This window comes from Pelodiscus sinensis, chromosome 21 (assembly GCF_052426305.1).
Source record: "Pelodiscus sinensis isolate ZL-2025 chromosome 21, ASM5242630v1, whole genome shotgun sequence".
NCBI classification, from domain to species: domain Eukaryota; kingdom Metazoa; phylum Chordata; order Testudines; family Trionychidae; genus Pelodiscus; species Pelodiscus sinensis.
In genome coordinates this window covers 21,350,765-21,363,838 of record NC_143072.1, presented here as the reverse complement: position 1 = coordinate 21,363,838, position 13,074 = coordinate 21,350,765, and the positions used below count along the sequence as shown (strand labels likewise).

Genomic DNA, 13,074 nt, shown 5'->3' with positions numbered 1-13,074 from the left:
CCAGTCCATCACTCTCTGGTCTGGTAACATCTATGGTCTGCCATGATGTTAGTTAGCCAGATGTCCACTTCTCATGGGTGTGGCCAAGTTTCCCTTGGTCCATAAAGTCTGTTTACAGCCACCAGTCTGGCTCTCAGTGTTCTATGCTATTACTTAGCTCTAATTTAGCCCTACATGTCTTCCAAGGACCCAGTAAGTAGTGGTAGTGTAGGTAATTCTGCTAAACAATATTGACCTCCTATGGTCCAGCAAATTCTCTGGTTTGGCACTGGTCAGGTCCTGAGGGTGCCAGACTAGATAAGCCCATAGGTGCAAGCAGACACACACAAGTACACTGTAAATAAACAGAATCAGCAAGAATCATTTGGCTTTTGTATGAGCTAAGCTTCCCCCTTTACACATTAATGCCATTTTTCCCCACAGATCTACTATGGGGAAAAAATGCATTGGATTGGGGAGGAGTTAATGCATACGTTTCACAGATTTATTTTTTTTAATTTAGATTTTGCACCAGTTAAAATTTATCTTAAGATGTTCTGAGGCCCATCAATGCTTTCTTTTTGGTGTGACAACTTTATTGTCCCTCCAAAAACCAGAAGCATTGTGGGCATTCCTACGCGTAATTCCACAACGACAGAATTTACGCTGATGTTCTTTCCTTTTTGGTTTTCCTTTAATTTGCAAATCTTGTAATCTAAGACTGAAGTTGACTGAACCAACATCTAAACCAGCACCACAGTATCAGCCAAAAAACACAATCTGTTTCCCATTTACGTGTCAAGACTGCATCCTTTTTGGTGGTTGAAAAGGCCAGTTATTTTGAAATGATTATACAGGGAAATGGTGCAAGCCTTTAGTGATTTAATGAATTTAGTTCTAGATGGAAAATTTGACTTTAAAAAATGGGTTTCTAGAAAACTAGTTCATAACCCACATTGTAGGAAAAGAGTTTAGAACATGTAGCTTCATCACCAGTTAAATAATTATTTAGGGAAGCTATAGAGCTGGCACTGTGCAAAAGATCTGTAATGAATTTATTTTCAACAGTACAGTTGATGTCACCTAAAACTGTATGCCAGAAAGATATTTCAAAGCACCAAAATTAGTCTCCACTACAGCCTAGTACAAAAGTAAATTAATCACTTCAGTTCAAAGAGACTCATTACAGAAAGATGTATTTTGTCTATTGGGCACTCGCCACCTTTTTTTTTTAATCATTCCTGACGTTTTGCCCAATGCAATGTGAGCTTCCTTAGGGGATATAAACAAATTACCACTTTCCTATTAGAGCAGAGGGGGTCTATTCATCTAAAATCATCTGCCGGATTCTGTACTGTGAAAGGCCACAAATCTTGGCTGACCCATTTAAAAGAAATGTAGCTGGACCAGAAACCTTTAAAAAAAAAAAAAACCTATGGAGTGGGCCATCCATGAGGAGATTTACTTGAATAAGCTTCTCCATCCTACACTTTTGAATGGCTTTCCAGTTAGTTTATTAAAGCCAAACTCTAGCTCCTTGTGGTCACTGGGGATTCATTTTAAACCTGAGGTAACTCAGATGGAGCCTATGTTTGTGGCCTGCTATATGTCAACTATTGGTAGTCCAAATTTGCAAAACATTAGGCTTTTACATTTAAATTTATTTTATAAAAATTTAAACTTATTTGGTCTCCTACAAATTCTGGTCATATTTTAAGGCTTTTCATTTAAAATTTGAATAAAGGACTTCTAAGAATGACCAGCTTCAAAGAAAGTACTGAATCAGAGTTACAGATCCCCTATTTTGTAGGACAGGCAGTCCTTGGGTTACATACAAGATAGGGACTGTAGGTTTGTTCTTAAGTTGAATTTGTATGCAAGTCAGAACTGGTACATATTGTAGGGGAAACTCTAGCCAAACATTTCTCCAGAGCTCAGTTTTATTCTCCCACACCTCACTCCCTCAGTCCTTTATTCTCAAGCTGAGGTGTCTGCTGAGAAAAGCCGCTCCGCGTCTCCCTGGTCTGCTGGGGGGGGGGCCGCTAACTTCGCGTCTCCCTGGTCTGCTGGGGGGAAGCAGCTAGTACGCAGTTGCCTCACCCCGTTTGTAAGTAGGGATCCGATGTAAGTCGGATCCATGTAACCCGGGGACTGCCTGTATATGTTGAATCTCTCTAGTCCAGCAACATCTGTGGTCTGGCATGATTTTAGTTAAGTGCATGTCCACTTATCATGGATGTGGCCAAGTTTCTCACAGTCCCATAAAGTTGGTTACCAGCCACCAGTCTTGGCTCTCAGTGTTCTGTGCTGCTGCTTAGCTCTAATTTACCCCTGCATGTCTTCTAAGAGCTCAGTAAGCAATGGAAGTGTTGGTAATGTTGCTAGATAATATTGACCTCCTGTGATTCAGCAATGTCTCTGGTTCAGAATCAGTCAGGTCCTAAGGGTGCCGGGCTAGAGAGGTTCGATTTATAATATCATTGAACTCCACTGCAAATGCGTGTAACATATTTGCAGTGGTGTTCAACAATATAGAAGGAGACACTTAAAACTGTATAAGGGCATTGGAAGGAACATTGATGAAGTGAGAAGAGCTGCAGTTTGCCAATTCAGAATTCCACAGAAACTTTTAATCCTAAAGACAAGAAAAGCGTTTGGCCAAAGTGTATCGTTTCAGAGTCTCCCTGTCAAACTCAAAGGTTAAACTTAATTGTCCCTCAAATATGACTTTAGAAACTGTTCAAATTGTTTGTAATCATCAAGAAAACCAAACTGTGTCGTACTCCAAATGGAGCAGACCTCTATTTTCTTTTATTGGAGAGTGTTAGGAATCTTAAACGTTGAGATAAAATTAGTAAAGCAGGCTTGTAATCACATGACTGTCATTAGAGTAATGTGGTTAAAACACTAAGAAAATTGACTCCTTACATCTCTCAGTAGCGGTTTAGAATCTTAGGAGTTTAAAAAGCTTCCTAAATTTTAAGTACATTATATGAATGGAGTTAATATTTGTAAACATTTATTCAGTTCTCTGTACTTTCCCACTGTTAACAAAACACCTACTTCAGAGGATAAATTCTTGGGGAAAAGATTTAAATGTACTAAGACATTCTTGGACCAATGGACAATCTACAGTCTAACTAAGTGTTAGAGGGTACCATGGAATGTTGCTTGTGTATTAACAGCTACACAACAGACAACAGGAAGGATAATGAAAAGATAGCACAATTCAAAAATAAATCCACAGATTAATTTGATGCTGATTTTACACATGACAGCTATGCCTATTTCATTAGCAAGGAAACAGGTCCTGAAGGTGTACATCTTACGAGACATTATTTTGTCAGGCAAAGTCACAATAGGATGAATTTCTTAAGGGTATGGTAAAGGGATAGTTGAATCTGTTAATTTTTTTAATGCTAGTGATAGCTTTAAAGTGACTCTATAACTTGAAAATTCTTCAGATTCCAATAACAAAGAATGGTATAAAAATATTATTCTCTAACAGCTCTCTCACTGTATTATATTTACTTTATAGCAAAAGGAATGCAGATGAATTTCCTGAGACTAACCACTAATGCAGATGAGAGGTTAGAAGTCAGGAAACTCCAGGCCCTAACATGAACATGTCAATATGTCACTGATAACGTCCTAATAGATAAAGTGCTATAAAGTGCTATTATCAATGACTGTGCAGGTGTGGATTTATGTCTGAACTGCTTTCTATCAAAAATGTTATTAGTTTAACTGTCTAGTGTCTCGGTAAGGTCTAAAACTTCTAAATGCAGTTCTAATACTGTACATACTGGACCTTCAATTGATCAGACATCTTTTGTGCATTCTCGAGCATCTGAACAAGTTCCTGGAATCAGGAATTAATATAATACTGTATATTACCATGTTTGTAAATACAGTCTCACACACCACATAGGAATGTGTGCACACAGTTCTGATAGTATTAAAAAAAGTTTTCCCATGCTCAGTAGTTTCCATGATAATATATGTCATAGCTTACACAACTCCTCCCGCCTCCCCCCCCCCAAAAAAAAACCTGTAATACAAGAATAACATACTGAGGTTTTATTGCTTCAGAGGGGTAGCCGAGTTAGTCTGTAACTGGAATAACTTTAAAAAAAACAATGAATAGTCTAGCAGCACCTTAAAGACTAACAAAACATGTAGATGGCATCATGAGCTTTCGTGGGTACAACCCCCTTCTTCAGATGAAATTGCAGATGAGGTTTTACTGTGAGTCAAGTGTAAAATGTATTGGCTCTTTGCCTTACACCCACAAAGTTAATAGCTTCAAGCTACGTTTTACAAGAGCTATGAAAAATGAATGCTACATAAATTATCGCTGAGAAAAAGAAATCTTAACTAAGATACCTATGTCTGGAGGCAGCAGGGGTCCAAGATCAATGTGTGATGTTACACACCCTACAATATACCCCCACTGTGCTGAAGACCACAATACCAGACATTCACCTTTCCTAAACAAAGGGCACTTCCCTCATTTGTAGCAGGGAAAGCACAGTATTACAAAACCCCCTCTTTTGGAAGAGTCAAAACAGCTGAGGAAATAGTAGAACATGCCAGGAAAACACAAGGACAGAACAATGAGGGCCTGGGGAGCATACGAGATAGGCAGGAAAGTAGCCAGGGGGTTTAAAGAGCTAGAAAAAGAAGAGGTTGATCAAAACTAAGTAAGCTATTTTTTTTTTCCTTTTTACACCATCTGCAACCATACTGCCTCAGAATGTGATCCAGTCAGACCTCACAAAGTAACCATGGTCAATACTAGAATGGGAGACTTGTAGGAAAAAGCCAAAGGGTTTCTAGAAGCAAGATAGGCAATTCAAAAGATGTTCTGCTTTCTCTCTAAATCAATGATGACTCAATACCCTAGCATGACACTGGAGGTTCCTTTTGAGTGGCCCACTAGGCCACATTTTGAAAAGGTAGAAACACTAGCCCCATTTTCATAGTCATATCCAAACTCACTTGGCTTCATCAGAGGGCAGCTGATCCTCTGAAAAAATTGGGGCACAGAGAGAGGATCTCATGTATATCTGGGCATAGTCAACTCAATGACAGCGGGAAGGCCATTAATTAGGCAGGGAAGCATCTGGGCATGATAAAAGGTTAAGAACCTCAGTCTGAGGGAACTTCTGAGGAGAAAGGCAGAGAGCAGAGAAACTGTAGGATTCCAGGAGGGAGGATCCTTTCAGCAGACTGATAAAAAGCTGCCTGAGAAGCCACCACTCAAGAAGGGAGAAGCAGGGCAAGAGGCTGGTGAAGGCTAAGGGAGGAAAGGTGGGAGGCAGCTCATGGAGGAGCAAGGGGCAAAAAGAAAAAAAAAAGGATTGGTTCTGGCTGTTCCAAACAGGGTCCCGAAGCTGGATCTCAGTGGAGTGGCTAGATTCCCCTCCTCTGACCCAGGAGACCTTGGGCTGTCTAGCCCCCACTGGAACCACAGAAGTTCCAGCTCCCCTTGATCAAGAAAGGGACAGGGATGATGAAGAACCCAGCCAGAAGGCTAGATTATCACAGGGATGGGAACACAGAACATGGAGGCATAAGGGGGACACAGTCATGGGCTGGAGCTCCCCACCCACCTCAAGGGTGTGATAATACATAACAGTTCCATGTTACAATCTTATATTAAAGCGAGACAGCGTACACCAACATGTAGTGCTACAAACTGGATATCAAGGAACCTCAGATCTACTCCTGGCTCTGTATCACGGTCATTAGGAAAGTAATTTTGGCTAAGTCTACACTAGTACTTTTGTTGGTCAGCAGCGGGGGAGGGAGGGAAACAACCTTGACTGACAAAAACACTGCTGTGAATAGTGCTATGTCTGAGGAGGGTGTTCTCCTGCCAAAATAGCTCCCACCGCTTGTTGGGGGTGATTTAATTGTGCCAACGGGAGAGCTTTCTCCAATTGGCGTCGAGCAGTTATTCAGGAGACCTTACGACAGACCTTCATCTCTGTGGCTCTTGCTAGAATGCTAAAAGCAGCCATGTCGATGTTGTAGCTGGGGCTCCAAAGCCTGGAAAGAGGGGGGTGGGCTTTGGCACTCAAGCCACAACCTCTACACGGATTTTTTAGCACTGTAATGCATGCCCACGACTATAGATACAGGCTGTGAGATTTGCTGCCCTGGGTTTTAAAACACAGCGAAGATGTAGCCTCCGCCACTAGCAGTACAGAGAAAACGCATGGCATACTGGGTCTGGTGCAAGGCCCAATGCCTGAATCAGTGAGTAGGAACCATACTATGAACCAAAGTCAGGCCCTGTCACAAAGCAGATGCCTGCTCACAAGTTCATTGTGCACTACATGAGCTTGGCAAAACCACAGGCAGAGTTACTAGAACACAGGCACTCCTAAGCACTGGGTATCGGATAATCCTGTGTGCACCCACCCTAAAGATGGCACGGGGACACACTGACCCTTCATAAGATAAAGGAAGGATATTAAATGATGATCTTTTGTTCGAATCAGCAGGAACAAGGCGGAGGCTGGTTCGTAACCATGTCAGAGAGGTCATATGTCATTTGTGAGTATAACAGAGAATCACGAGAGAGGCATCTCTGTCCGAAAGAGGAGGCAGCAGATAGTCCTCCTGCTGACTGAGGTGCTCCACTATAATGGGCATACAGGCCTTTCATGTACCTGTAGAACACAGGGATGGAAACCTTTTTTGGGTCGGGGGCCGCTGACCCATAGAAAAATCAGTCGGGAGCCGCACACAAGTGAGAAGTCCCTGACTGAGGAAGAGAAAGACAGTTCCCCCTCATATCCCTTGCACACCAGAGCCCAGGGGGGCCCAGGCTAGTAGAGTTTGTGTGCTCCAGCACTGTGGGTAGGGGGAGGGGGCCTGGAGCACCAGCGTGGGCTCCCCAATGCTGAGCCTTGGGGGCCGGATCCAGACAAGCCAGGGGCCACATCCAGCCCCTGGGCCTGAGGTTCCCCACCCCTTCTGTAGCACTAAGACCAGGCTTCGTTGCTCAGCTAGGTTTATGGTTATCTTCCCCGCTGACCCACACTGGTTGTCATTCTGGGTAAGATCACCAAGGTCTGTTGGATCAGCTGCCTGCGCAGAGGTAGGATGGCACAAAAAACAAGCACAGACACAGGCCAACTGACACACGACTCAATTGACCTTCTATTTTCGGTTAAAAATGGGGACATAGTTTAACCCCTATTTGTAAAGTGCTTGGAGATATACTGCTGAAAAATGTTGTGTCAGTGCTAACTACTGTTGTTAATTCCCCTTCATGTTTCAGAGAGGATAAAATAGTGGTTCCACATTAGGTCCTAAATGGTTTAATAGTGCTGTTGCTGTGCACTGACTGCTCCTGTATGTGATGCTAGAACTAGCCTAATTTCAGCAGTAGATTGGGAGGCGGGAGGGGAAGGAGGCTGTAGAGAGATACTATCAAGCACTTTGGGATCCTTCATGAAAAAAAAAAAAAAAGATGCTACCTAAAATATAAGACTTTCTCCAGGCAGCTTCTCATTGAACCAAATTTAAACCAGATGTACTATCTATCCAGAGGCATATATGTATTAAAAGTTACAATTGTGCTCTGTAGCACGTAAGCCGCAAATTAAACAACGGAATTGAAGTTATAACCCTGAAATTCCTTCCCGTCCCTATCAGACTTAAAAGTCTGATACCCTAAACTGATATTCTTTTGTTTTGGTTTTCAGTGGTGATTGCATTATTGATTTTAATACACAATCCACTTCATACACTGAAAGAAAGAGTCCTGTAAGCCTTGAGTCACCGACACGACAAATAATAACTTAGAAAATCACACTTTGTTTGGAACCATGATGGTAAGAATGTGACTGATCAGAAACTCTCAATCCCCACCTAATGAAAGCTCTATTGCAATAGGTCCTAATGAGCCCATTTACAAATAACCACCGGATCAGAAAAATGTGTTTGATTTTTTTTTTTTTTTTTTTTTAAAGTAGTAGTAGTCTCTTCTGATCATGGTTCGTTGTGAAATACAAACCTGTGCTTCCTTCAAAAGACAAAAAAGATAGCACCTGTATCCCAGTCCCCTTCTTTCATTCAGGTTCTTAAAATGTGGCCCAAGCTACAGGTCTGGTTTAAAAGCTCACGTTGGGTTTACCGATATTTAAATAATGGCTAAATACCTGTATAATTGATTTTGCTCTTTTTTTTTAAATGTAATCAAGTATTTTCTCTAGGAAAAAACAACAAAATATTTTTGAAGTCTTGAGCTTTATTGGAGCCCATCAGTTCTGAGAACTCAAGTGATCTATTCTACATGCCTTCTTTGTTAATGTCTCTCACTCACTTATGCAAGAGGACCATCAAGACAAATAAATTCTATGAAGCATATTTTTCACACACAAATCAATGACCTGGATTAAGAGGGGAAATACTGCCAGATAGCAAACAACTGTGATGAACTGTTTACAATCACATAGTACATGCAGTCCTAAGCAGAAGAAGCGGTTAATAAGATTATAAACATTTTGACAGCACATAGTACACTATAAACAGTTTTGCATAAAGGAAGAAGTTGAGCTATGCTTACTTCTGGTTAGGTCCTTAAATGTAAAGATAACATTAATATCCTTTGTTAAATAACTAACAGTGCAGAGTGAACAACACTCTGCAGGAATTGTCTTAGGTTTACTTATTAACCTTCACCCATACCCAGAGTGATTAAATTCTTAATTAAAAAGGTGTGGCACAGAATTAGTCTAATTATTGTAAGAAGATTTGCTTCAGCAGTTTAGCCTTTGAATCTCTGTGGGCAGGATTATCCTTGAGAAGTAGGCGTTTTCCATTAGGTATGGGTATAAGCCCAAAGTGCTGTCTGAGTCAACATACTGAACACAGGCGTCATAACATCACAACAACCTCTTTGTATGAGGAAGACCCTACAACTGATGTTTAGAAACCAGTAGAACACATTTCAGAGCAGGGAGGTCTGTACGTGTTCATTACCAAACAAAAGGAGTACTCTAGCGATTTTAAAAAACACTAGTCTTTTGGAATAGGTCCAGTGTACTAGATAAGCCACAATGGACCCAGAAACAGGAGAAACAGACCTTTTAAAACTCCCTCGTCACCTAGGACAGTGGTTTTCAAACTACGGATTGCGTCCCAGTACTGGGTGGTGGAATGTCAGGAATTGGGTCTCACTGCTGTACCGTGGCCAGTGGGGGTGCTAAGGCAGCTACCTACCTGTCCTGGCATCACAGGGTACGCTGCACCCCAGAAACAGCCAGCAGCCCCTGCCCTGAGCACTAGCTCCACACTCTCATGGGCGGGGAACCTGCTGCTGGCCGCTTCTGGCACTGCAGAATATGCTGCGCTGCAGGAGAGGCAGGAAGCTGCCTTAGGACTCCTGCTGCACTGCTGACTGAGAGCTGTTTGCAGTAAACCCCTCCTGCTCCAGACCTGACTTCCCCCCCCCCAACCTAGAACCCCCTCCCACAGCCCAAAAGCTCTCATCCTCAGCCCCACCCCAAAGCCCACACTCTAGTCCCATTAAGTTGGTTCAAGGGCATCAATAATTGTCTTCAACTGGGTCATGAGAAAAAACAAGTTTGAAAGCCACTGACCTAGGATTCCCTTGTTTATTTCAGCCTTCACTTCTTAGAATGGGTTCTTCTGTATGAGCATGAGTATTAAACCCACTAATATGTAGGCCAATGACTTCTTTAATACAGGCCTCTAAAAACTACCTACCCTCTGAGACACCAGTACTTGCCAAGACAGAAGTGAGAAAAGGAATGCAAGTCTAGAGCTCAGATACCTTGTAGGCTGTCCCATGATATATGTCTAGTTGAACAAAAAATATACAAACATTTGGCCAACGTTTTAATCAAAAACACAATCAATGACACTTTCATAGAGAGACTATCACTCATCCCTCACAAACATCCACACAGAGGCCTGTTTTGACTACTCTTCTGTAATAACTTCATCCATTACCATCTAAAACAGTAAACATGAAAATGAGATTATGTTAAGAGAAAATAATCCCACACAATTTCTAAATACCGCCTCAATTATTTTATATTGGGTTTCATATCACAGGTCTTTCAGCACAGAGATTTGTTTTGTTTTGAAAGGCATGTGTCCTAAAAATAGGTACTGGCAGGTTGAGAGCTTAGCGAGAGAACATTTCACAGTATCATAATGTTTAAAAAAAAAAAACCTTTTAATACAGAGCAGAAAAAGCTACAGAAAAATCTTTTTCTATTATTGTATAAAATAAACTGCTTTTTTGGCATGCTTAAAGTTGAAAAGTTTTCTTACCCAGAAGATCCAATGCTTTTACACACACCAAGAAGAGGTCTCTTCTCAGAAAAATTATCACATTTCTGAGGGCCTGATTAGAAGAAAAACAGAAAAATAAATCTCAATAAAAAGCATCCATTATATTTTATTTTCACCGCGCGGTCTTTACTAGTTCATTGGAATAAACTGAATTGAAAAGACACAAGAGTTATATTTTCAAGTCTAGTCAAATTTCACAACACTTTTTTTTAAAATCACAAATCATTAACCTGAAAAAAAAATCTTTTACAGAAAAGGAAAAATATTTTTAGCATACCTGGCTCAGTCAAAATATCCCCAAAGATCTGACCAAGCAAAGGGCAAGATATTGAAAAGCCAGGGGCTACACTGAACAGAGACTAAAGGCTACTGAAAGCTCAGCAATAGGAATACATTTCAAAACAGAGTCATGAACGTTAGAACTATAGTTCTAGTATCATGATGGGAGTAAATGAACAATATAAATTTTGCCAGGAAATTGGGGTAATTGCCTTCCCTTTTTAGATAGTGGATCTTAAGAAAAAACAATGTCAACGAATACTAATTCACACTTCTATTTTGTGAAGCTGTTCTAAAATAGGAAAGGTGCTATTTCTGAAAAGCTTCTGAAAAGCAATTTATTCCACTGAAGCTACACAGTGTAGGTGTAGCTCCCCTCTTTCTTTAGTGAGTGACAACATGAATGCTAATATTTGCCTAAAATATGGGCATACCTATCTTACATCCCTAAATTGGGCACATTTTTCACAAGTGACATAGCAGCATAGGTGACATTTTCAAAAGCAGTTTAGGAAAAGTAAGTCCACTAATCTACAGGGAGACTTAGGCTCCAAGTCAATTTTCAAAAATGAGGCATGGACATTCTCAAAAATCGTATCCAGTGTGTAAGCAGGAATACATTCAAATAAAAAATATCTAATTTCTCTTCTCTGTGGAGTTTTTTTCCCTGAGGGTACTAGAGCTTTGCTGAATGCCAGGATGTTTGTCACTGAATTTAAACAACACACTCCTCAAGAGGTACATTTTCAGGTTAGAAGAAAACTTCCTTCATTATAAAAACCAAACTCTTTGATCTACACCAAGTATCGGGAACACATTCTGTTCAAACCTTAATTCAAAATTCATTGTACTGCTGTACTTCTATGTGAATTCATCAGAAAGGTACAACAATTAACAATATACTTTTTCACTTAAGAGTCTCTGTTAATTATTGATAGCATGAGCAATTAATTTATAATACTACTCAGCAATCTCATCTATACAAGGCCAACTCTTCCCTCCTACGTGTTTGGGGGCATTTATAATGGTAAATGGTTCACGTTGATAATTTCTCCATCAATAGGTATAAGGTTACTTAAAACAGCCAAATGTATTCATTTTATTCTGCATTTTCCAAGGTTTATTATGTGTCACACCTGTACTGATTTGTAAACTGATAAATGAAACATGTGAAGTCTTTTTAAAAACCTGGCAACCAATTTGTCCTCCTCCCCCTCAATATGTGGAACAGATGAACTCCATTTGTTTCTGTTTACTCAGCCAGGCTCAATAGAAATTACATTGAGGAGAAACCCTGGCTCCACTGAAGCCAATGGGAGTTTTGCCATTGATTTCAATGGGGCCAAGATTTCAACAGTACATGCATACACATACTGGAGACATCAGTTCACAACCAATTCTAAGTCGGAGTACAAACTTTCTATTTTGGTAAGGAACGTTACAAAGGAAAGCATTCCACAACATACAAAAAATGGATTACATTTGCACAGAATCAACAGGAATACCATCATTATTCTCTGCAATTTATTTATAAAAATTGCAACAACGGGGGGGGGGGAGGAAGGAGGGTTCAACTTCTAATTTCAAATTTTCAGACTCAAGCTCATGTGCAAAACACATCCATTATCTACTTCAAATTTATACTTTAGGGTGTAAATACTAATACTCGAGAAATATCACTAGTATGAAGATATTGCAGTATGCAAAATCAGGTTAGCAGCAATCCTGTTCATGAAATTGCAAGCAGCAACATGTGTTGTTCTCCATGATGCTTAATGCATCAGCATTCCTCTGTCATTCTCGGGGGACGTTTAATCCTTCAAGTTATGGTGGATTAATTTGTTATATATAAAATTGTGTTTATTCACATGTGCACTATATTGATGTTATACACACCTGCTCTGCGCAGTGTTTAACAGAATGCGGTCTGATGATTGAAATGATTGAAAAACAGCTAGCCAAATCCATCAAATATAAAAAGTATTGCAATCCTGTTGCAAAGTCCTTTTCTTAAACTCCTTTTATTTTAAATCCTTTTAATTCTGTCATATAACACTGCAGCATTTATAAAAAGCTGAAAATCCTGATAAATCACTCAATTAAAGTAATGAAAACTGCCTTTCCTGCCAACCAGGCACCACCTTATCTGCAACTCCATTTAGCTAAATGATAAAAAAAAAAAAAAATCCCGTCATCAGCGTCTTTGAAAATATGCAAAACCAATTCCCCTATCTAGATGACAATTAATGTAAAACAACTTCCAGATCTCCATGCACTCAAAGTTTTCGATGTACTAACAGTTCACTTGTTCAGATGAGCTCATGTACTGTACTTCCAATGAGATGGAAGTCCTGCTGCCAGCTTAGTAATGCTAATCATGCCAAAACACACTTCAAGGGGCCAAAGCAGCATAACACACAGCCTGATTTTCAAAGGAGATCAGCACTATAGCTTCTATTAACTTTCATGAGTGTG

At 40.3% G+C, this 13,074-nt stretch overlaps 1 protein-coding gene across 11 annotated transcripts in view; it reads right to left on the bottom strand.

The window, feature by feature from the left end:
* The window catches only part of BCAS3 (BCAS3 microtubule associated cell migration factor), a 590,230-nt gene that overhangs the window by 521,245 nt on the left and 55,911 nt on the right, over window positions 1-13,074 (bottom strand). For all 11 annotated transcript variants that reach the window (XM_014581354.4, XM_014581355.4, XM_025179224.3 and 8 more), the window contains exon 7: window positions 10,300-10,372. In XM_014581354.4, the coding sequence (XP_014436840.1) occupies window positions 10,300-10,372 (73 nt within the window). The remainder of the gene's footprint in view (window positions 1-10,299; window positions 10,373-13,074) is intronic.